Source organism: Pristis pectinata, chromosome 8 (assembly GCF_009764475.1).
Source record: "Pristis pectinata isolate sPriPec2 chromosome 8, sPriPec2.1.pri, whole genome shotgun sequence".
Lineage (NCBI taxonomy): Eukaryota > Metazoa > Chordata > Chondrichthyes > Rhinopristiformes > Pristidae > Pristis > Pristis pectinata.
Genome location: NC_067412.1, coordinates 101,873,339 through 101,898,240, shown reverse-complemented (window position 1 = coordinate 101,898,240; position 24,902 = coordinate 101,873,339). Strand labels below are relative to the sequence as shown.

The window sequence follows — 24,902 nt, the reverse complement described above, 5'->3', positions numbered from 1 at the left end:
GGGATGTGTATGTGGTTAAGGTAGAAAAATATACTGGAGTCAAAAGTCAAAATGAAACCTTATTTACTGCAACTTCACCTGGTCCCTCCTGACCCTTACTGACCTGATAGATGAAGCTACTCATCCGGGGACTTGCAGACAGCATCAGCAGCACAGAAGGAAACAGCATGAAGTACCTCTCGTCCTTCTCCTAAGGTTAAATTCACATCAATAACAGTCAGCTTAGCAGGTTAACAGATCTGTCTTAAAGCATCTCAGTTTTAGCATTATGCAACAGTTCAAATTATTTGCTTTTGTAAGCAAGCAAAGTGGTAAAAGAAGGCGCTGATCCTTGCCGTTTTGGTAAACATGGCTCAGGTATCTAATGAACATAGAACATTACAGCAGAGTACAGGCCCTTCGGCCCACTATGTTATGCCAATGTTTTGTCTTGCTCCATTATCTATCTAACCCTTCCCTCCCACACAGCCCTCCATTTCTCTATCATTCATGTGTCTATCTAAGAGCCTCTTAAATGTCCCTAATGTATCTGCCCCCACAATCTCTGCTGGCAGTGCGTTTCACACACCCACCAATCTCTGTGTAAAACCTTACCTCTGACTTCCCCCTTATATCTTCCTCCAATCATCTTAAAGTTATGCCCCCACGTGTTAGCCTTTCTCGCCCTGGGGAAAAGTCTCTGACTGTCCACTCAATCTATGCCTCATCATCTTGTACACCTCTATCAGGTCACCTCTCATCCTCCTTCTCTCCAAAGGGAAGAGCCCTCGCTCACTCAATCTATCCTCATAAGACATGCTCTCCAATCCAGGCAACATCCTGGTAAATCTCCTCTGCACCCTCTCTAAAGTTTCTACATCCTTCCTATAACAAGGCTACCAGAACTGAACACAATACTTCAAGTGTGGTCTAACCAGAGTTCTACAGAGCTGCAACATTACCTTGCGGCTCTTGAACTCAGTACCCTGACTAATGAAGGCCAACACATCACACCCCTTCTTATCAACCCTATCGACCTGCGCGGCAACCTTGAGGGATCTATGGATGTGGATCCCAAGATCCCTCTGTTCCTCCACACTGCTAAGAGTCCTGCCATTAACCTTGTATACTGCCTCCAAATTTGATCTTCCAAAGTGTATCACTTCACACTTTTCTGGGTTGAACTCCATCTGCCACTTCTCAGCCCAGCTCTGCATTCTATCAATATCCTGTTGTAACCTACAGCAACCTTACACACTATCCACACCACCACCAACCTTGGTGTCATCAGCAAGCCTACTAACCCACCCTTCCACATCCTCATCCAAGCCATTTATAAAAATCAGAGCAGGGGTCCCAGAATAAATCCCTGCGGAACACCACTGGTCACCAACTTCCAAGCAGAATAAGCTCCATCTACCAACACCCTCTGTCTTCTATAGGCAAGCCAATTCTGAATCCACACAGCCAAGTTTCCCTGGATCCCATGCCTCCTGACTTCTGAATGAGCCTTCCATGAGGAACCTTATCAAATACCTTACTAAAATACATGTACACCACATCCACTGCTCTACCTTCAATGTGCTTTGTCACATCCTCAAAGAATTCAATCGGGCTCGTGAGGCATGACCTGCCCCTCACAAAGCCATGTTGACTGTCCCTAATCAGCCTATGCTTCTCTAAATGCCCATAAATCCTGTCTCTAAGAATCTTCTCCAGTAATTTACCCACTACTGAAGTAAGACTCACTGGTCTATAATTCCCAGGGTTATCCTTATTCCCTTTCTTAAACAAAGGAACAACATTTGCCACCCTCCAATCATCTGGCACTGCTCCTGTGGCCAGTGAGGACACAAAGATCATCGCCAAATGCACAGCAATTTCTTCCCTTGCTTCTCGTAATAACCTTGGATATATCCCGTCCGGCCCCGGTGACTTATCTATCCTAACGTTTTTCAAAAGTTCCAGCACATCCTCCTTCCTCATGTCGACATGCTCCAGCGTATCAGCCTGTTGTACACCATCCTCACAAACATCAAGGTCTCTATCACTGGTGAATACTGAAGGAAAGTATTCATTAAGGGCCTCCCCCATCTCTTCCAACTCCAGGCACGTTTCCTCTTTTATCCCTGATCGGTCCTACCCTCACTCTAGTCATCTCCTATTCTTCACATGCATGTAGAACGCCTTGGGGTTTTCCTTAATCCTACTCGCAAAAGCCTTCTCATGCCCCCTTCTAACTCTCCTAAGTCCATTCTTAAGCTCCCACTTGGCTGCCTTGTAACTCTCCAGAGCCCTGTCTGATCCATGCTTTCTAAACCTTAGGTAAGCTTCTTTCATCCTCTTGACAAGATATTCTACGTCTCTTGTCAACCATGGTTCCTTCACTCTCCCATCCTTACCCTGCCTCAATGGGACAAACCTATCCAGAACCCCATGCATGTACTTCCTAAACAATCTCCACATTTCTGCTGTGCACTTCAAGAACATTAGTTCCCAATTTACGCTCCCAAGTTCCTGCCTAATAGCATCATGAAATTGATAGAAAGGCAGAGCCTTGAACCTAAGGATAGTTGTACTGGTCAAACGCTCAGGTCACTGACCATTCACATTAACTCACAATACAAACCAAAACACAGATAAATAAGTGGAATTAAAACAACAAAAGAAAAACAGAAAAGGTCAACTAACTATTTGACCTGCTGACTAAACGCATATGCACTGCCTGCTTTCCAGGAAGACAACCACTGGGGTTGTGATGAGGAAACGAGAGATCAAATCCTAATATGGTACTGGGAATTCAGCTAATTAAATAAATCGGGAATAAGTGCTAGTATCAGAATAGGTGATCATGAAACCAATGGACTGTCATAAAATCCCACTTGATTTACGAGGGGAGTCTACCACCATTCCCTGTTCCAGCCTGTATGGGATTCGAAACTGCTCTCCAAAACTGGCATGCAAGGCATTGTGTTGAGAGACAATTCAATAGTTAGTAAGTTCTGGTCTTGTGAGTGAAGCCAACATCCCAAGAAAACCAAGAGAAAGTATGGGCAGCTGTAATTATAGACAGGGACAGGACTCAACCTCCTCAGGATTTAGCTTGGTCTGCCAAAACCACTGCCATCTGCATCAGAATTCCATCCATGTGCCTTGGCCCCATATCATTTATGACCCTTGTCTTGCATAGAAAAAGTAGACTGAAGAGTAAACTGGAATTCCCAGCTGAGGTAGGGACGTTAAAAGTAAACAGCAGAGAGCAAATGACCCACCCACATGCTGATGTGTGGGATCTCTCACGGCTACTCTCAATGGGAAACCAACCCATGTGGGTGTGTGGGGAAGAGGGGGCAGGGGAAAGGTCTGGGATGGGAGGGGGTAGGGGGAGCAAATGAGGCCTGCTAAAGGGGTGGGGGAGACATCAAGGCTGGGTACGTGGGGTGGTGGAGGGAGAGGGAGAACAAACCAGTCAGAGATGGAGGGGCAAGAGTCAAAGCCCTGCAGCAGAGAAATGGGCCCTTCGGCCCACCACATCCATGCCAACCATGAGGTATCTATTGATACACATTCCATTTACCAGCACGTCCATAGCCTTCTCTGCCTTGGTGATTCTTTACATACTTATTAAATGCTGTGAGAGTCTCTGCCTCCACCACTCCCTCAGGCAGTGTGTTCCAGATTCCAACCACTCTCTGGGGGCAAACAGTGTTGCTCAGATCCTCTAAATCTCATGTCCTAAACCACTGTCCTCTAGTTTTAGATACCTCTGCTACGGGAAGGGATTCCTACCATCTACCCTGTCTATGCCTATTGTTTTCTGTGCTCTTGGACCAGTTTCCCATCTGGGACTTTGACAAGTACCTTATTGAAGTCCATGTAGACCACATCAACAGCACTGCCCTCATCAATGTACTTGTTACCTCTTCAAAAGGTTCAAACAAATTGGTCATTCAGAATCGACCCCTAACAAAGCCATACTGACTTCTTTGATCAATCCCTGCCTTTCCTCAGATTAGTTTCCAACACCTTGCTCACCACTGATGTTAGACTTCCAGGCCTGTAATGCCTGGATTATTCCCTGAATTAAGGTATGATATTCGCTGTCCTCCAGTCATCTGGCACCATGCCTGTGGCCAGTAAAGATTTAAATCTCTCCATCAGGGCCCCAGCAATTTCCTTCCTTGTCTCCCAGAGCAGCCTGGGATACATCTCATCAGGCCTTGGGGATTTATCCCACTTTAAGACTGCTAAAAATCTAATACCTCCTCCTTTTTAATGTTAAAATATTCTAGAACCTCACTGTCCCCTTCCCTTGAATTCTCCAGAGGCATGGGATCTGGGGGAAGTTGGGGGCAGAGGGAAGGATACTTGAGCGAAGACAAGAAGCTTGATGTTGACATCTGGTTGAACATCAAGCTGTGTATCAATGTGAGAAATTTCCCTAGGCTCAAACACGGCTCAAACACATCAAGCTCCCTAGGCTCAAACATATCAAGCTGTGTATCAATGTGAGAAATTTCCCTAGGCTCAAACACGGCTCAAACACATCAAGCTCCCTAGGCTCAAACATATCAAGCTGTGTATCAATGTGAGGAATTTCCCTAGGCTCAAACACGGAGGCATTTGGTTGTTATCTAAAAATAGTACTCTGAAAGTATTTTGTTAACACAAGTACTTCCAGTCTCCAGGATTATCACAGGATCAATTTTGCTGAAGGCAGGATTGGAGACATACACATTACTTGATGATTAATTTAGCGATAAACTGAGGATGCTTAAGTTGTCAAATGCTACACAAATCTGCTTTCTGTAGTGTAGTGGGATGCAGGTTTTAGCTGTGGATTGCACCCACACACAGTTTCCACCTCAGTAAGGCGGATGGGGAAGACACCACCTCACAAAGTGCAGCGCAGTAAAGGTTGGTCCCACCCCCTTTCTGGAGAAGTGAAAATTTGACTACATTTTTAATCTAAAAATAAGTGATGTTTAGGTTAACAGTTAAATTTCAAATGGAAAACGTAGGCAGATGATATCATTAATTGTGCCCTGAATTATTAATGCCCAAAAGAGAAAGATTTAATCAAATCTCCAATCTTTACTCAAAAGGGAGTTATTCTAAATAAGGTCATTTAATTTATTCAGATCAAAGATGAATTTGCAACTGTTAGTGGAACTAGCAGTAAATTTGAAATCAGCAATGCAAACGATGCAGGTAAATGAGAATTTTAGTCGTTGCCTTGCATTATCAGATAATTTGGAAGTTAACAACATGGAACTAAAAGCAGACTGTTGTCAATTTTTTTGGTAATTTGACTCAACGACACATTTAGATGGCCATGCATCAGCTTGACAAAGACGTTATTCAATCAAAGAAAAAATCCAGAAATAACTTCACTGGACTATTTTAGTAACTGACAGACTCCATAGGTGGCCAAAACAGGAAAATACAAACAAGGCCCAAATTCCGGAAACTCCCTTGGAAATTCTCTCTTAAACGTGCCAAACTATCAAATGCCAGGAAATGTCCTTGATGTTCTCCTCCCATAACTTTGACAACTGTACTACATTCAGCATTCCCGAAAAACTTGGAATCAGATACCAGGAACAGTCAGTCTGAGAAAGCAGTATACTCCTCAAAGTGCAAACAACTGGTGATTCCTTGTGTTAGCTGTTCCACACATCTATCACCTCTGGAGGTCCACAGGGATGATGCGAACATGTTTCAAGTATATTCTTTATCTGTTGAGTTAACCTAATAAATATAGAATTGGTAGAGACACTCAGACCCAGGGAATGCAAATTCCAACCATGTGGGAATCCCACATCCTGAACAACTACTGATCAAGGAAGTGCAGGAGAGAGGGGATGTCCTTGAACAATCAAGGTCAGAACCCATCTTGTGTAATGTACAATCGGGACAACAGCTATTGGCCACCGATCAGTGGGAAGAATAGCGAGATGCAAATTTCAGAGATGTGCAAAAGCCAAAGAGGAGTGATATCAGGGACTTCAACTATCTGAACATAGACTGGTTTAGCAATAACATAAGAGAAAGGCCCTGAAAGGTTTCAGAAGAACTTTCTTGATCAGTCTGCATCTGGTCCATGGAGGAATGCAGCATTTTTGGACTTGAAATGAGTTAGGCCAAGTCAAGCAAGTATCAATGGGGAATAACTTGGAAACAGTGGTCATAATATGATAAGGTTCAGGTCAAGGTGTAAATACACCAGGTCAAGGTGTAAATAAATCAAGTGGAGAAGGCCACTTTTTAATGGGTTGGCAACAGATTTTTCTGGGTAAATTGGATGGTAAAAGTGTAATTGAACACTGGGGGGACCTTTGAGATGGAGATGTTTCAGCTACATTCTAAGTACATTTCTGTGAGTGAGAAGGACAGGGAATTTAAAGCCAGAACTTTCTGGATGGCCAAATGGAGGATAAAGTATAAGAGCATACACTAGATGTCAGGTTGTAAACACAAATGAGAACATGGCTGATTACAGAAAGCTCGGAGGGGAAATAAAATAGAAAAAAAAAGGAGGTAGAGAGTGGCAAAAGACCAGCAGCAATCAAAAAAGCAATCCATAGAACAGTACGGCACAGTATGGGCCCTTCAGCCCACGATGTTGTGCTGACCTATATAAACCTACTCCATGATCAATCTAACATTTCCTTCCTACACAGCCCATAACCCTCCATTTTTCTTACACCCATGTGCCTATTTAAGAGTCTTCTAAATGCCCCTATCGTATCAGCCTCTACAACCACCCCCAGCAGTGTGTTTCAGGCACCCACCACTCTGTGTAAAAAATCTCTCCTAAACTTTCCTCCTCTGACCTTAAACTGATGATCTCTGGTATTGACCTGTATGTCTTTGGAATGTGGGAGGAAACCGGAGCACCCGGAGGAAACCCACGCAGACACGGGGGTAACGTACAAACTCCTTACAGACAGCGGCTGGATTGAACCCGGGTCGCTGGCGCTGTAATAGCGTTACGCTAACTGCTACACTACTGTGTCATAGTTCATCAAAAGTGGCAGGGCAGCTTGAGAAAGTGGTTATTGAAACACATAGGGCCCTGGGCTCAGGTTCCATAAGACATAAGAGCAGAATTAGGCCATTTGGCTTATCGAGTCTGCTCCGCAGAACTCTCCCATTAAAACTTTCCCCTCTCACCTTAAACCTATGCCCTCGATTCCTCAACCCTGTGAAAAAGACTGTGCATTCATCCTGTCTATGCCCCTCATGATGTTATAAGAACAAGAAATAGGAGCAGGAGGAGGTCATCTGGCCCGTTGAGCCTGCTCTACCATTCAGTAAGATCACGGTTGATCTGGCCGTGGACTCAGATCCGCCTACCTGCCTTTTCCCCATAACCCTTCATTCCCCTACTATGCAAAATTCTATCTAACTGTGTCTTAAGTATATTTAATGAGGTCGCCTCTATTGCTTCCCTGGGCAAAGAATTCCACAGATTCATTACTCTCTGGTAAAGGCATTTACCCCTCATCTCCGTCCTAAATCTGCTCCCCCGAATCTTGAGGCTATGTCCCCTGGTTCTAGTCTCACCTATTGCGGAAACAACCTGCCTCTATCTTATCTATCCCTTTCATAATTTTACAAGTTTCTATAAGATCCCCTCTCATTCTTCTGAATTCCAGTGAGTATAGTTGAAAAACACGATGATGCTGGAGGAACTCAGCAGGCCAGGCAGCATCCGTGGAGAAAAGCAGGCGGTCAACATTTTGGGTCAGGACCCTTCTTCAGGACAGAAGATAGGAAAAGTGGGAGCCCAATACATAGGGGGGAAAAGCAGAGCAGTGATAGGTGGACAAAAGAGGGGAGGTGGGGTGGGCACAGGGTGGTGATAGGTAGATGCAGGTAAGAGACAGTGATGGGCAGGTGTGGGGGAGGAGGGGAGAGCAGATCCACTGGGGGATGGGTCAAAGGGAAGGAGAGAAAGGAAAAAAAAGTGGAAAGAGAAAGAGGCTTGTAAAGGGAAGAAGCATGGGGGGGGTGTGGGGATTACTTAAGGTGGGAAAATTCAATGTTCATGCCGTTAGGCTGCAAGGTTCCAAGTCGGTAAATGAGGTGCTGTTCCTCCAGTTTGCGCTTGGAATTCTCCTGACAATGGAGGAGGCCGAGGACTGACAATATCCCGCACCTGCCTATCACTATCTCTTACCTCTTACCTGCATCTACCTATCACCACCCTGTGCCCACCCCATCTCCCCTCTTTTGTCCACCTATCACTGCTCTGCTTTTCCCTCCTATATATTGGGCTCCCCCTTTTCCTATCTTCAGTCCTGAAGGAGAGTCCTGACCCGAAACGTTGACCGCCTGCTTTTCTCCACGGATGCTGCCTGGCCTGCTGAGTTCCTCCAGCATCATCGTGTTTTGCATCTAGATTCCAGCATCCGCAGTCCTTTGTTTCTCCAGCAAATATAGTCCCAGGCTACTCAATCTCTCCTCATAGGCTAACCCCCTCATCCCTGGAAACAACCTGGTGAACTTCCTCTGCACCGCCTCCAAACCCAGTACATCTTTCCTCAAGTAAGGAGACCAGAACTGCACGCAGTACTCCAGGTGCGGCCTCACCAGTACCCTGTACAGTTGCAGCATAGCCTCCCTGCTCTTAAATTCAGTCCCTCCAGCAATGAAGGTCAACTTTCCATTTGCCTTCTTGATAACCTGTTGCACCTGCAAACCAACCTTTTGCCATTCATGCACAAGCTCTCCCGAGTCCCTCTGCACAACAGCATGCTGCAATCTTTTCACTATTTAAATAATAACCTGATCCTCTATTTTTCCTTCCAAAGTGGATGACCTCACATTTACCAACGTTGTACTCCATCTGCCAGACCCTTGCCCACTCACTGAACCTATCTATATCTCTCTGCAGACTCTTCACATCCTCTGCATAATTCCACTCAATTTAGTGTCATCAGCAAACTTAGATAGGCTACACTTGGTCCCCTCTTCCAAATTGTTAATGTATATCATGAACACTTCGGGCCCAGCACCGACCCCTGCGGCACCCCACTCACCACTGATTGCCAACCAGAGAAACACCCATTTATCCCAACTGCCTTTTATTTGTTAACCAATCCTCTATCCATGTTAATACACTACACACCAAGTGCATGCATCCTTATCTTATGGATGTTATACAGCTCTATAAGATCACCTCTCAGTCAATTACGCTCCAAGGAAAAACGTCCTAGCCTGCTCAACCTCTCCCTATAACCCAGATCCGAGTCCTGGCAACATCCTGGTAAATCTTTTCTGCACTCTTTCCAGTTTAATGGCATCTTTCCAATAGAAAGGTGACTAAAACTGCACATAATACTCCAGGTCCGGCCTCACCAGTGTCTAGTACAACTGCAACATAACATCCCAACTTCTATACACAATGCCCTGACTGATGAAGGCCAATATGCCAGAAGTCTTCTCTACCACCCTGTCTACCTTGACTCCACTTTCAGGGAACTACAGTATGTACTTGCACTTCTTGGTCCCTATGTTCTACAACACTCCCCAGGGCCTTACCATTTACTATGAAAATCCTACCCTGTTTTGACTTCCCAAAATCCAACGCTTCAAATTAAACTCCACTTGCCATTCTTCAGCCCACTTACCCAGCTGATCAAGATCCTGCTTCTTCACTGTCTATAATACCACCTATTTTAGTGTCATCTGCAAACAAGCCTTGAAATTCTCATCCAAAGCGATGATAGAGATGACAAATGGGCCCAGCACTGACCAAAAGACACCACTAGTCACGGGCCTCCAGTCCGAGAAACAAACTTCCACTGTCACCCTCTGCTTTCTACCGTCAAGCCAATCATGTATCCAGTTTGATAGCTCTCCCTAGATCCCATGTGATCTAACCTTCCACAGGTTACACTTCTTACCCAACCATTTCCTTGAAGAACTCCATTCCATTTTCCAGTTTTTCCATGTGCAGCTCATTTGCTCTGACAATGCCACCTTCTACACCAGTCCTTCCCATAGGTTGTCCCTTTCCCTCAATCATGGATTTGCTTGCTTAGCTTGTAGGATTCTGAACCATTTTCTGGACCTCTGCCATCACCCCTCCTCCCCATTCTAGAGTCGTGTTAGCGTTCCATTGCCCACACCTTCCATCCCACCAGCCTCACTTCAATGGCTCATTCTCTATCATTTCTAACAATGTTCAGTGTGGTGATATCATCAGATACTCTTCCTCTCCAGCATCCCCCATGGTCAGTTCTCTGTCCACACTCTGATTCACTCTTCCATCTTCACTAATACCCGCTACAATGCCCTCCTGTGCAAACACTGGGATAGGAATTTTACCCTCTCCCTTTCTGCTGTCCAGGACCCCAAATACTCCTTTCCAGTGAAGCATTCAGTTATTTGTGGTTATTCCAAATTTAACGTGCTGCTCACAATGGGGAAAACAAACCCATATTGGGTGCTCACCTCCATTCAGTGAGCAAGGGGACCCTAACCTTCCTGTTGCCTGTTACTTTGACTCTCATCTCACTCCCACCTCCTGTCTTTGGGCCTCCATGTTGGTCCAATGAAACACAACAGAAGCTGAAGGAGAAGCACCTTTGATGAGGCATATGATCTGGTCACCTAACTATAGGAAGGATATCAGTAGGATTGAAAGAGTGCAGAGGAGATTTACTAGAATGTTGCTGGTTCTTCAGGAGTTGAGTTACAGGGAAAGATTGAACAGGTTAGGACTTTATTCCTTGGATTGATAGAAGAATGAGGGGAGATTTAATAGAGGTTTACAAAATTATGAGGGGTATAGACAGAGTAAATGCGAGTAGGCTCTTTCCACCTAGACTAGGAGAGATAAGTACGAGAGGACATGGCTTTAGGTGAAAGGGGAAAGGTTTAGGGGGAACATTAGGGGGAACTTCTTCACTCAGAGAGTGGTGGGAGTGTGGAATGGGCAGCCATCTGACGTGGTAAATGTGGGCTCACTCTTAAGTTTTAAGAATAAATTGGATAGATACATGGACGGGAGAGGTCTGGAGGGTTATGGACTGGGTGCAGGTCAATGGAACTAGTGGAATAAAGTTTCAGCACAGACTAGAAGGGCCGAATGGCCTGTTTTCTGTGCTGTAGTGTTCTATGGTTCTATGACAGCTTTCCAACTTGCTGAGTTTAACCATTTCACATGATTACGTTTCCAACATTTTTTTCTGATTTCCAGCAATTCTTCCAGTTTCTTGTAATTTTGGATGATTATCCTGCATTTATACCTCTCTGTGCTTCTGTTGCCTTGCACTGTCACCCTGTGTTTCTCAATCTCACTTACCAGCCATCCCATCACAGACTTTGTCTGTTCTTGTTTCCTCCTGCTCCCATCACCCATCTCTCCAACAGAAAACCGTTTCATCTGTTTTTCCGTCTCCACAGATGCTGTCTCACTTGCTGAGTATATCCAGCATTACCTGCTTTTATTTCAGGTTTGATTTTGTTGACTTTGGGTTCCTCAGTTCCGTCCTCTGCATCAATCTGATTGCAGGGCCAAGATAAGTGCTCTCACTCACTTCATTCCTCAAACCTGTCCCAAACCATCACAGCTTTCCTCCCTGGATCTTCTGTCAAAGTCCTGTAACCTTGTCTCATTTGCAATCCCCAGTTACTTTTACTTACTCAGTTATGAGATGTGGGCATCACTGACAAGACCAGCACAGAGTCATGGAGTTGTACAGGATGGATACAGTGGGCCCACTGCATCATGCCGATCTATACTAATCCCAATTGCCTGCAATAATTCCACATCCCTCTGTGCCCTACTCATTCAAGTACCTGTCCAGATGCCTCTTAAATGTTGTTACAGTTCCTGCCTCCACCGCCGCCTCTAGCAGCTCATTCCAGATACCAACTATTCTTTGTGTGAAAAATTTACCCCTCAGATCCCCCTTAAACCTCACTCTTGGGAACAGATACTGGCGATCTATCCCACCTATGCTCTCATAATTTTATACATCTCTTTCAGGTCATCATTTAGCCTCCTCTGTTCAAGGGAAAACAGATCCAGCCTATCCGATATCTTCTGATTACTCAAACCCTCGAATCCAGGCAACATCCTTGTGAATGTTTCTGCACCCTCTAGCTTAATCACATCCTTGCCATAGTGTGGAGATCAGAACAGCACACAATACTCCTAGCTGTGGATGAACCAATGATTTATACAACTGTAACGTGAAAGTTTATTTCTCATTTATAGTTTCGCTTGACATGAGCTACTTGCTGGACCATTTCAAGAGGATTTCAAGAGTCAATCGCGGAACTGGAGCAGGAGGATACGTTTCCTCCCTGCAGACATCAGTGAACCAGGGTTTGTGTGTGGATTTATTTGATACCTCATCTAATTCGGCCTTGGTGATGGATTCTTTTCCTTCTCTCATGGTCCGCCAACCAGATCCATAAAATAACCTTACGTGCCTCAATAAACCTGCTGCCTTTCTGCAATGGGATCACACGTAATATCCCCAATCACCCTCTGTGCTCTGGTGTCTGCCCTAGTTTGTGATGTTCCAGAGAAGTCCCTTTATCACTACCTTCCAGCACCGAAGACTCTAAGCCTAACCCACCCAACCTGATAACCAGAGGACAGAGTAGTACCCACAATACTGCACAATCTGGAAAACAAAATTACAGCACAGCAACTCACCAGAGGGGACAGCCTTGTTTCCTGACAAACAGATTCTAATGCAGTGATTAGAAGTCAGTAACAGGAGATAAGTCACTGATTGAACCACTCTCCACTTGCAGACATTTGATACTTGACATTATAATCGCAGTCAACTCACTTCACTTACCTCACTTGCCCCACACTGCACCATGACCTGCGACATGTAGATGACGTTTCCAAGGGACTTAATATCTTCACCTTCCCAGCCCTGAATTTGCTCAGAGAGGATCTGCAACTCCAACTGCTTCCTCTTTCGAAGTTCCTGACTCTGAGTCTGGTAACAAGCAGAACCAGGATGGTCAAAATCATGGCATATGAGAATTTCTCAAACACCTCTCTCATCAGCACAAGCAGTAAAACAACCAGCACCTTTCATATTTATTCATTCTCTTCTATAATAAACAATTTTTATTAATATAGCACTTTTAAAGGAGTAAAATATCTCAACGTGCATCACAGAAGCATCAAAGATTGGAACAGGGTCATGTAAAGAGATATTTGGACAGATGACTAAAAGCTTGATCAGCGAGATGTTTCAGAGAGGTTTAGAGATGGAATTACAGAGCTTAGGGCCTCAGTATCCGAAGGCATGGCCTCTATTGGTTGAGCAATTAATTCCAGGTGACAAGAAGCCAGATTTGTAGAAGGCTGTAGGATATGGTAAGATTAGAAAATGGACATGATTTTGAAGTAATATTCGTAATTCAAAGGTAAACACCAATGAGATGTTGAATGGTGAGGCACCAATGTGATCATCAAACTTGGATCAAACCAGACATGATATTGCAGAGCTTGAGAGGCTCCTGTTTCTTTCACCCACTTTCTAAGAAACTTTATGCATTAATTTTAAAGGATATCATGCAAAGTTGGTATTGGTTTATTATTGTCACTTGTACTGAGGTACAGTGAAAAACTTGTCTTGCATACTAATCGTACAGGCCAATTCATTACACAGTGCAGTTACATTGAGTTAGTACAGAGTGCATTGATGTAGTACAGGTAAAAACAATAACAATACAGAGTAAAGTGTCACAGCTACAGAGAAAGTGCAGTGCAATAAAGTGCAAGATCACAACAAGGTAGATCATGAGGTCAGAGTCCATCTCATTGTATAAGGGAACCGTTCAATAGTCTTATCATAGTAGGGTAGAAGCTGTCCTTAAGTCTGGTGGTACGTGCCCTCAGGCTCCTGGATCTTCAAGTTCAATTAATATCCATATTAAATGCAAGAATCACTTGATGCTTGTAATTCCAGTTCAGTGACAGCAACACAAAAAGGGTGGCAATGAGTTACAGAAAGGTCACAGCATGTAAGGAGGTTCTTTGGCCCACTATGCCCATACTGGTTCTATGTAAGAGCAACCAAGCTAGCCCACACCTCAGTTCTCACAGTATAGAGCTGCAAATCCTTGTCTTTCAGATATATACCTAGGTCCCTTAGAATGCACCTCCACCACCACACTGGCAGTGCATTCGACTACCATCTCTATCTGAAGAAATCCTGGTCACTTTACGGTCTTTCCTCAATCATCTTCGATCTTTGTCTCCTAGTTCTTGACCCCTTGGACAATGGTAATGGTTTTTTCCTATCCACTCTGTCTATACCTTTCACACCTTCTTGTAATGTCCCTTCAGTAAAGTTATCCACATAGGTCAGGTCTCTCATCCCTGGAAACATTTTAGTAAATCTCTCCAAAGCCTTTACACCTTTAGTAAAGTGTAGCACCGAGGACTGGACACAATACTCAAGCGGTGGTTCAACCAGTTCATTAAAGTTCATTGCGACTTCCTTACTCTTGTACTTTGTACTTCCGAGGATCCTGGTTTCTTTACTAACCTCTTTCTCAACTGCCCACTAATTCCACGAATGATGCATATATACTCCAGACCTTTGTTGTTGTTTCCATGTTAGAATTGTGCCCTCCAGTTTACATTGCTTCTTCTTATTTATCCTTTACATTTTTCAGCAATAAATTTGATCTGCCACCTCTTTATCCAATCCTCCAGCATATACACAACTCCCTACTATCCTCCTCGCAGTTCACTATGTCTCCAAGTTGTCTCATTTGCAAGTTTGGAAATGGGGCCTGCACACTGTCATTAATTATATCAAGAGAAGCAGTGGCCCGGGGACTGACTCCTGATGAACTCCATTCTACCTTTCCCTCCAATCTGGTCAACAACATTTCACTACTATTCGGTTTCCCATTCATTAGTTAATTTTTTACCCATGTTGCTAACGTCCCTTTCATTCCAATCCACTTGACAGACTTTTGATGTCACCTTATCAAATACCCTTTGGAAATTATGGTGCATTTCCCTTATTGATTCACTCTGTAATTTCCTCAAAATTCTATCCAATAATGAAACACCATTTGCCTTTAACAAATCCATGCTGTTTTCTCTAATCAATCCACACCTGTCAAAGGGACTGCTAATTATGACCCTGATTATTGTTTCTGGAACTTTCCCCATCAAGGTTAAACTGACTGACCTGTTGTTACTGGGTATCCCTACAGTGCTTTTTGAACAAATGTGTACAATTTGCAATGTCCAATTCTCAGGCAGCAAGTCCGAATCGATAGACATTTGGGAGATTATGGCCAATGCAGCCCAGTCCACCACACAAACCAGCCTTCTCTCCATTGACCCTCGTCTACACTTCCTGCCTTGGGAAAGCAACCAGCATAGTCAAGGACCCCTTCCATCCCAGACATCCTCTCTTCTCCCCCACTTTCTCTGTAACTGTAACACTATATTCTGCATTCTGTTTTTCCCGATATACTACCTTGATGTATGGAATGTTCTGTCTGATGGCACACAAACAAAAGCTTTTCCGCTGCATTGCAGTACATGTGACAATAATAAACCAATTCCAATTTTCCTAGCTACCTAGGATGCATTCCATCTGGTCCAGGTGATTTATACGCTTAAACTGCAGCTAGCATTTGTAGAATCTCTATCCGTTTTTAGCTCATCCAGAATCTTATCTCCACTTTTGTGTGCTAGAGGCCGGCAGCAAGTTCTCCCTTGGTGAAGAGTGATGTCAAGTACTGACTTAAGTACTTCTGCCTCCATGAGCAATTTCAGTTTTGGTCTATGATCAGCACCACCTTGCCTCCTACAGCCCTTTTCCTGTTCATATGCCTCCAGAATATCTTTGAATTTCTTTTTATGTTTGCTGCAGGCCTTTTCTCATGCTTTCTGTTTGCCTCTCTGATTTCATTTCTCACTTCCCCTCTGCACTTACTGTAATCAGCCTAGTTTCTCTCCTGTGTTTACAACCAGGCATCGGCATTTGCACTCCGCTTTACTCTCTGAAATTTGCCAGAAGGAAGGGGAAACCTTTCATAAAATTAGGCATCAGGTGTTCCTAAACATCAAGCCTTTGGTAGAGATACACAGCACCTTTCCCATCCTGAGTAAATCCCACAAAACTTCACAGATAATTCCCTATTCTGAAGTGGAGTTTATAAGAACGCACCTTTGGAGGAACACTGCAGACAAGCAATACAATAGAGGGAGAGCGGGTGCAAACATTCACAAATATTGGAAGGAGGCAGAGCAAGCCCATAATTTGTGGAAACGTATGGGATACTTGCCTTTGTAAACATACAAGTTAAATATAAAAATAACCAAGGTGTTCTACACCTTACAAAGTCTCTGGAAAGAGCTCGGCAGGAGTCTTGTGAGGTCAGAGTATAAAGGAGGTTCACCAGAAATCTTGAAGGTTAAGAGATGACTTGATCCTAATTTTTAAGATATTAATGGGAACAGATCAGGCAGATGGTCAGAAACCACCTCTGGTCAGAGAGTCTGGGACCAAGGGGAAAAGTTGAAAAATTAGAGCCAGGCCTTTCACAAGTCTGGTCAGATACTCCATGCACAGAAAGTAGCAGGAATTGGGAATCCCTGCAAACAGCAATTGATGCCAGGTTGACTGTTCACTTTAAATCTGAGATTTAAACTTTGTGACCCAGATATATAAAGAAATAAAGGAAAAAAGGCAGCTAGATGGAGTTAGATCGTAGATCAGCCAAGAGTCTCACAGGCTGATTATCTTCCTCCTGCTCCTACTCCTGTAGATGAGGTTTTCAGTTCTCTGGAGATTGAAGAACCTCCCTGGATTCTCCCTACATCAGAGAAGATATGGGGAGGTAAAATTATAATAGTTGTCAACAGAGTAAATAAAAGGAAACTTCTTCCTCTGCCAAGTATATTATTAACTGGAAGTCACAGATGTAAAATAATTAGCCAAAGGATTAGGGGGAAACATGAACAATCTTCAAATTGTTGCAAAGGCTGACAAATGATTGGTGGATGGAGATTCAATGGGAATTTTTAAAAGGCAATAATGAATGTGTAAATTAGGGCTAAAATTACAAATTAAAACACTGATTCCAGTTCTAAAGACCCCCATAACGAAAAACATTCTTTCCACTCTTCTCAGGATCTTGTGTTTCAGTCAACACCCCTCGCACATGCCAAACCTCTCCAACCTTTTCTCATGAGACGACCCACCCACCCCAGGTTTTTAGTCCAGTGAAGCTTCTTTGAGCTTGCACCAATACATTTACATCTCTCCTTGATAAGGAGACTGATACGTACAGGGCACTGCCTGAGGGAATGGTGAAGGCAGGTACTCTCACAACAAACACCATGGTATGAAGGCAATGAGTCGAGTGCCAGAGTACGGGAATTAATGCAAAGACGAACTCGGTCATCCCTCTCTTTTGCACCAAAACCACCATAATTAGTTGTGACACTCTCCACCTTTTCCCAATTTCCTGTCAAAGACCATAGAGCATAGAAACAGGTCCTTTGGCCTAGAAATCCACACTGATCATCAAGCACCCATTTCACCCTAATCCCATTTTATTCCAACCCACACATTGCACCATTAACCTACATGGATGGATGTAATGTTGAGCACATCAAGACTCCAAAAGCACCTATGCCTGGTGAACAGTTCTAAACATCAGCAGGATGCTAGGAAGGCATATTCTGCTCTTCTTTTGTAACTGCTTTTAAATCTACCTGACTGGGGAGTCTTGGCAATAGTTCCCATTTCTCCAGGTCCTGCTCCTCTTACAACATGGTTTACCCTCCAGATTGCCTCTCCACAGGCCGGTGCTCCCTCAGTACTGCCCCTCCCACAGGGTGGCGCTCCCTCAGTTCTGCCCCACAGGCCGGTGCTCCCTCGGTACTGCCCCCACAGGGTGGTGCTCCCTTAGTACTGCCCCTCCCACAGGGTGGTGCTCCCTCGGTACTGCCCCCACAGGCCGGTGCTCCCTCAGTACTGCCCCTCCCACAGGGTGGTGCTCCCTCGGTACTGCCCCCACAGGGTGGTGCTCCCTCGGTACTGCCCCTCCCACAGGGCGGTGCTCCCTCGGTACTGCCCCTCCCACAGCTGAAGGATGCAGGAGCAGAGAGGCTCCTGGAGGGGTGGGGAGTATAGATTTGGTTGTCTTTCCTCAAAAAGGCTGCCAGTGCCTCCAAGACAGAACCTGTCTATTCTACATATAAACCCTTGTAATTAACAAGTCGTAAACCCGTAGGAATTTTTTTGTTTCGTGATTATGCTCATCATCTCTCAAAACCATAAGACAGTTTCTGCACATTGACAGCCTGCACCTAAAATCAAATGCTGACTTACCACTAGATTTTTGAAAGATGCCATTGCTTTTAAAATATCAGGATAATCAGGATGAGATTCCTGAAAAACAAAAAAAATACATTAAACATTTTAAATTAACTGAAAAAAGAACATTCACTTCTATAGGGGAAGGTAGGGGGGCTGGGGGAAGGGAGGTGGGGGAAGGTTGGGGGTGGGGGGAAGGTAGGGGGTGGGGGGTGGAGGAAGGTGGGGGTGGGAGGGATGGGGGAAGGTAGGAGGGATGGGGAAGGGAGGTGGGGGAAGGTGGGGGGAAGGTAGGGGATGGGGGTGGGAGGGTGGGGGAAGTTGGGGTGGGGGGAATGGGGGCAAGGTAGGGTGCTGGGGGAAGGTGGGGGGAGTTGGGGGGTGGGGAAGGTAGGGGGTGGAGGGTAGGGGGTGGGGGGAAGAAGGCGGGTGGGGGGGTGGGGGAGAGTGGGAGGTGGGAGTGACAAAGGGCTGAAGATGGACGGTGGGCCATGGAATGAAGGGAAGGTGAGGAGGGGAACTGGACGGAGGAATGTGTGGGTGACGGGCAGATGGGGGGGGGAGGGGGCCAGTGGGATAAGAGAAAACAAAGTGGGGGGGAGGTAGGGAGAGGTCACCAGAAGTTGGAGAAATTGATGTTCATGCCATCAGGTTGGAGACTGCCGAGACTATTCGTTAGTGACAATTGAGGGGGAGGATGTTGGCCTCACACCCAACAACTGTTGTCCAAAAATACCATGGAAGAGTTTTGCATAATTCATCGGACCAGGTTTAATAGTGCATTCGAAAACAGAATCTCTGACACTGCAGAACTGCCTTAGCAGTGTGGTGCTCCCTCAGTACTGGCCCTCCCTCAGTACCACCCCTCCCTCAGTACTGCTCCTCCCACAGTGTGACACTCCCTCAGTACCGCCCCTCCCTCAGTACTGCCCTTCCCACAGTGTGACCGTCCCTCAGTACCGCCTCCCGCTCAGTGTGGCTCTCCCACAGTGTGACACTCCCACAGTGTGACCCTCCCTCAGTAAAGGCCCCTCCCACAGTGTGACCCTCCCTCAGTACCCCTCCCACAGTGTGATCCTCCCTCAGTACTGCCCCCCCAGTGTGACCCCCCTCAGTACTGCCCCAGCCAGTGTGACTCTCCCTCAGTACTGCCCCTCCCACAGTGTGGCCCTCCATCAGTGCTGCCCCTCCCACAGTGTGGTGCTCCCTCAGAGTTATACAGCATGGAAACAGGCCCTTCAGCTCAACTCATCCATGCCGACCAAGCTGTCTATCTGAGCTAGTCTCATTTAAGATATTTATTTATTAGTCACACGTACATCGAAACACACAGTGAAATCCATCTTTTGCGTAGAGTGTTCTGGGGGCAGCCCGTAAGTGTCGCCACACTTCTGACATCAGCAAAGCATGCCCACAACTTCCTAACCCGTACATCTTTGGAACGTGGGAGGAAACTGGAGCACCCGGAGGAAACCCACGCAGACACGGGGAGAATGTACAAACTCCTTACAGACAGCGGCCGGAATCGAACCTGAGTGGCTGTATTGTGGTCATGGCTGTCACATGACACCATTGATCATCTGGGTCAAAAGCTACATCACTCTCAATCAAGGTCTGACTCCACCCACTCATTAGTGCACACCCTTGACCATTGGTCCCTGTAAACACCTTTGTACCTGGCCCTGAACCATTGGATTGTTTGAATTACCTGGGCTGGACTACCAGCCCTCCAGCACTATAAAGAATGTCACATGTGCATGGTTTGCTCTCTTTTGACTGTTCCAGGAATCGTGAGACAATGCTGAAGAGACCATTGGTAAGAGTATGCACTTCCACAAGGGTTAGGAGAGTTCTAAGTAGATTCCTGGGAGCATAGAGCTGATGCTTGCACTGAGTCAAGGGGTGGCGGGCACCGTATTGTTTCTTCCTTGATTTGTTTGTAGCCAGTTAGTTGTGTGAGTGTGCGCGCATCTCACCCTTGTTGTGATTTCCCCCACGTTTGTGATCACCTGTGTGTGGGTCCCTTCCTGTTCATCCTGTCCTGTGTTTGTCTTTGCGAATAAATCATTTTAACTCCAAAGACTGTGTCCCGAGTCCTTGCCCTTTGAGACCTTATGAACTTGTCTTACGATAGTCGCTGGAGCTGTAATGGTGTCACGCTAACTGCTACACTACCATGCCTGCCCATTTGCCTGTGTTTGGCCCATATCCCTCTAAACCTTTTCTATCCATGTACCTGTGCAAATCTCTTTTAAGCATTGGTCTGGCAGCTTGTCCTATACACCTACCACCCAAAAAAAATTGCCCTGCAGGTCTCTTATAAAATCTTTCCCCCCTCACCTTAAACCTATGTCCTCCAGTTTTAGACTCCCCTGCCGTAGGGAAAAAAATGTGACCATCCACCTTAGCTACGCCCCTCATGATTTTATATATCACTGTAAGGTCACCCCTTAGCCTCCTACGCTCCAAGGTAAAAAAGCCTCAGCCTATCCAGCCTCTCCTTATAACTCAAGCTCTTCAGTCCTGGTGACTTGCTCGTGAACCTTTTCTTCACCCTTTCCAGCTTAATGACATCTGACCAGATAATCTCACCAACTACTTGTACAGTTGCAACTCCTGTACTCAATACCTGATTGATGAAGGCAAGCATGCCAAACACCTTCTTAACACCCTTACCACTGGTGTCACCACTTTCAGGGAACTATGTACCTGTACCTCTAGGTTTTTCTGTTCTACAACAGTCCCCTGGGACCTACCATTTAATATGTTGGTCCTGCCCTGGTTTGTCTTACCAAAATGCAACACCTCACACTTGTCTAAGTTCCATCTGCCATTCCTTGGCCCATTTCATCTAGATCCTGTTGTAATCTTAGACAACCTTCTTCACTGTCCACTGCACCATCAACTTTGGCGCAACCTGCAAAACTTTTTTTAAATAAAGGCACAACATTAGCCACCCTCCAGTCTTCTGGGTCCTCACCTGTGGCTAACAATGATGCAAATATCTCTGCCAGGGCCCCTGCAATTTCTTCCCTGGTTTCCCACATTGCTAGGCTACATGATCGGGTCCCAGGGATTTATCCACATTAATATGTCTCAAGACTGCCATCTCCTCTGTTGTAATTTGGATATGTTCCAAAATATCACCATTCATTTCCCTTAATTCCTGAGCTTCTATGACCTTCTCCACAGATGCAGATGAGAAAAATTCAGTTAATACCTCGTCCATCTCTGGCTCCACACAGATGACCACATTGATTCTTAAGGGGCCTTGTTCCCTCCCTAGTTACCCTTTTGTTCTTAATATACTTGTAGAATCTCATAGAATTCTCTTTACTTTATCTGCCAAAGCTACCTCATGTCTTCTTTTTGCTCTCCTGATTTCCTTCAAGTGTACGCCTACGTATCTTGTACTCCTACGTATCTTATACTCAAGGGATTAGCTTGATCCCAGCTGCCTATATCTGACACATGTCTCCATCTTCCTGACCATGACCTCAGTATCCCTCATCAACCAGGGTTCCCTATTCCTGCCAGCCTTGTCCTTCACTCTAACAGGACCACGCTGGCCCTGAACTCACCCTATTTTCACTTTGAAAAGCCTCCCACTTGCCAGATGTCCTTTTACCTGCAAACAGCCTCTCCCAATCAATCTTTGCAAGTTCCTGTATAATGCCTTCAAAATTTGCCTTGTGCTAATTTAGGATTTTGATTTGTGGACTGGTCCTATCTTTTTCTATTCTATCTTAAAACTAATAGAATTATGGTCACTGGTCCCAAAGTGCTCCCCCACTGACACTTCCCAACAGGAGGTCCAGTGCTGCTCCCTGTCTAGTGGGGCCATCTGCATACTGTTTGAGAAAACTTTCCTGGACACATTTAAAAAATTCCCTCCCATCCAAGCCCTTTGCAGTCCTAGTCAAAAGATTTCTTTATTAGTCACATGTACATTGAAACAAACAGTGAAATGCATCTTTGTGTAGAGTATTCTGGGGACAGCCTGCAAGTGTCGCCACACTTTGGGTGCCAACATAGCATGCTCACAACTCCTAACCCGTACATCTTTGGAATATGGGAGGAAACCAGAGCACCCGGAGGAAACCCACACAGACATGGGGAGAACATACAAGCTCCTTACAGTCAGCGGTGGGAATTGAACCCAGGTTGCTGGCGCTGTAATCGCATTATGCTAACTGCTACACTACAGTGCCTACCCCTAAAAATTCAAGATCACCAGCGTGGAGATGCCAGGAATTGAACCCGGGACCTCATTCATATGCTCTCCCACTGAGCTACATCCCCATACATCACCTTCTATTACAACCCTATTGTTCTGACAGCTATCTGCGATCTCCCTACATATTAGTTCCTCTGATTTCCACTGAGTATTGGGGGGGCCTATAGTACAATCCCATCAAAGTGATCACTCCCTTCTTATTTCCAAGTTCCACCCAAGTTGCTTCAGTACTCTGCTTACCTCACCACCGACAATGGCCATCATGTCATCGCCAGCTTTATTCATGAAAAAAACTTGCATTTTTAAAGTAATGTGTCACTACTTACATAGAGGGAAATAATGGCTTCCTGAACACAAATAAAAGTGATAGTCAAGTCAGTGGCAGGGACTCAAAGAAAATAATGCAAGCAAAAATAACCAATGCTTCCTTTGACCAGAGTTTGTAATTATGTAATAGGGCGGCACAGTTAGTGCAGCTGCCTCACAGCTTCAGAGAGCCAGGTTTAATCCTGACTTCCTGTGCTGTGTGTGTGGACTTTGCATGCTCTCCCTGAGACAGGGGACTTCCCTGAGTGCTTTGGTTTCCTTCACATCCCAAAGATGTACTGGCAGGTGAATTGGCTACTTTAAGTTATTCCATCTGTGGCTGGGTGATAGGAAAAGCAGGGGCGAGGTGATGGGCACTTGCAAGAGAACAGGTTACCGGGAAACGTGGAGAAATAGGAGTGTCCTGACAGCCAGCATTGACTCAAAGAACCAACACTCTCCTATGTCATGTGAAGATATTTCAGTCAGCAGAGATGGCATGGAACTGTAGAAGGCAGAACGTGGCTCATAATCCTGACTGAACTTTCAGAGTCAAGTTCGTTTTCTCTTTTCAAAGACCAGGAGTTTTTGCCTACTGATGGACTGAGGGAGTGATGCCCTGTGGGAGACTAGGTAAGGTATTTATTTATTACTCACATATGCATCGAAACACAGTGAAATACGTCTTTTTGTGTTACTGAGAATGTGCTGGGGGCAGCCCGCAAGTGTTGCCACTCTTCTGGCGCCAACATAGCATGCCCACAACTTCCTAACCCGTACATCTTTGGAATGTGGGAGGAAACCAGAGCACTCGGAGGAAACCCATGCACATGGGGAGAATGTACAAACTCTGGGAAGTGAACCCGGGTCGCTGGTGCTGTAATAGCGTCACACTAACCACTACACTACCGTGCCACTACACTAGTGTAGTGTAGCATGCCGTACCGTACGCAACACTACGCTACCAAAGATTCACTAGGATATTGCCTGGAACATTGGGATTTCCTTATAAGGAGAGATTGGTTAGGTTGGGTTTGTTCTAACTGCAGCATAGAAGGCTGAGAGATGACCTTATAGAGGTTTATAAAATCATGAGGGGCATAAGATGGATGGTCAGTCTTTCCACGGGTGAGGGAGTCTAAAACTAGAGCACAGGCTTAAGGTGAGAGACTGAAGATTTAAAGGAGATCTGAGAAGAAAGTTTTTCAAACAGGATAGTGGATGTATGGAACAAGCTGCCAGAGGAGGTGGCAGAGACAGATACAATTAGTGTTTGAAAAGCATTTGGACAGGTATTGGTACATGGATAGGGAATGAAAAGATGGATATGGGTCAAATGCAAGAAGGTGAGATTAGTGTAGATAGGCATCTCGGTTAGCTTGGATGAGTTGGGTTGAAGGGCCTGTTTCAGTGTTGTTCTCTGATTTTAACCCTGAACTGAGTGGCTTCTGCATCATTTCAGAGGACTGTTATATATCAACAGCACTGCTCTCACTATGGGTTTCCTATTGAGACATTAGGGAAGCAGAAAGGCTCTTCTGACAGTTCATTGTCTTAAGATCACCATTGATGATAAATATTAGAATACAAATTATCCAGCTGCTACAATTCAGTTTGAAACTTCTTTCCAGATAGTCCATCCTTCTATAACACGCAACCTAAAGCATCCTCCAAGTACATGCTTCCAGTATATTAACATCCTTCAGTGAGGAGTCCCCCACTGTACACAGTACTTCAGCTGTGGTCTCACCAATGCCCTATATGACTGAAGTATAAGCTCTCAATTTTTTTTAAATTCCCCCAATAATACACAATAACATTCTGTTAGCTTCCCTAAGTACTTGGTCTGACAGCACACTAGCCCTTTGCTAATCAGGACCCCTCTGTATCCTAGAGCCCTGCAGTTTCTCACCATTTCGATAATATGCTGCTTATTCCTTTTTTCTGTTTATTCTGTCAAATTTTTCCTGCTTGTCTCACCGATCTATATCCCTTTGTAACATCATTATTGGGTGTCACAACTTGCTTTCCTACCT

General features: G+C 45.1%; 1 protein-coding gene across 3 annotated transcripts in view; it reads right to left on the bottom strand.

Moving 5' to 3' along the window:
- The window catches only part of arhgef6 (Rac/Cdc42 guanine nucleotide exchange factor (GEF) 6), a 141,562-nt gene that overhangs the window by 16,701 nt on the left and 99,959 nt on the right, over positions 1-24,902 (bottom strand). For all 3 annotated transcript variants that reach the window (XM_052022159.1, XM_052022161.1, XM_052022160.1), the window contains exons 11-13: positions 18,339-18,398; positions 12,810-12,956; positions 104-190 (exon numbers count right to left, since the gene is read on the bottom strand). In XM_052022159.1, coding sequence (XP_051878119.1) covers positions 104-190; positions 12,810-12,956; positions 18,339-18,398 — 294 coding nt within the window. The remainder of the gene's footprint in view (positions 1-103; positions 191-12,809; positions 12,957-18,338; positions 18,399-24,902) is intronic.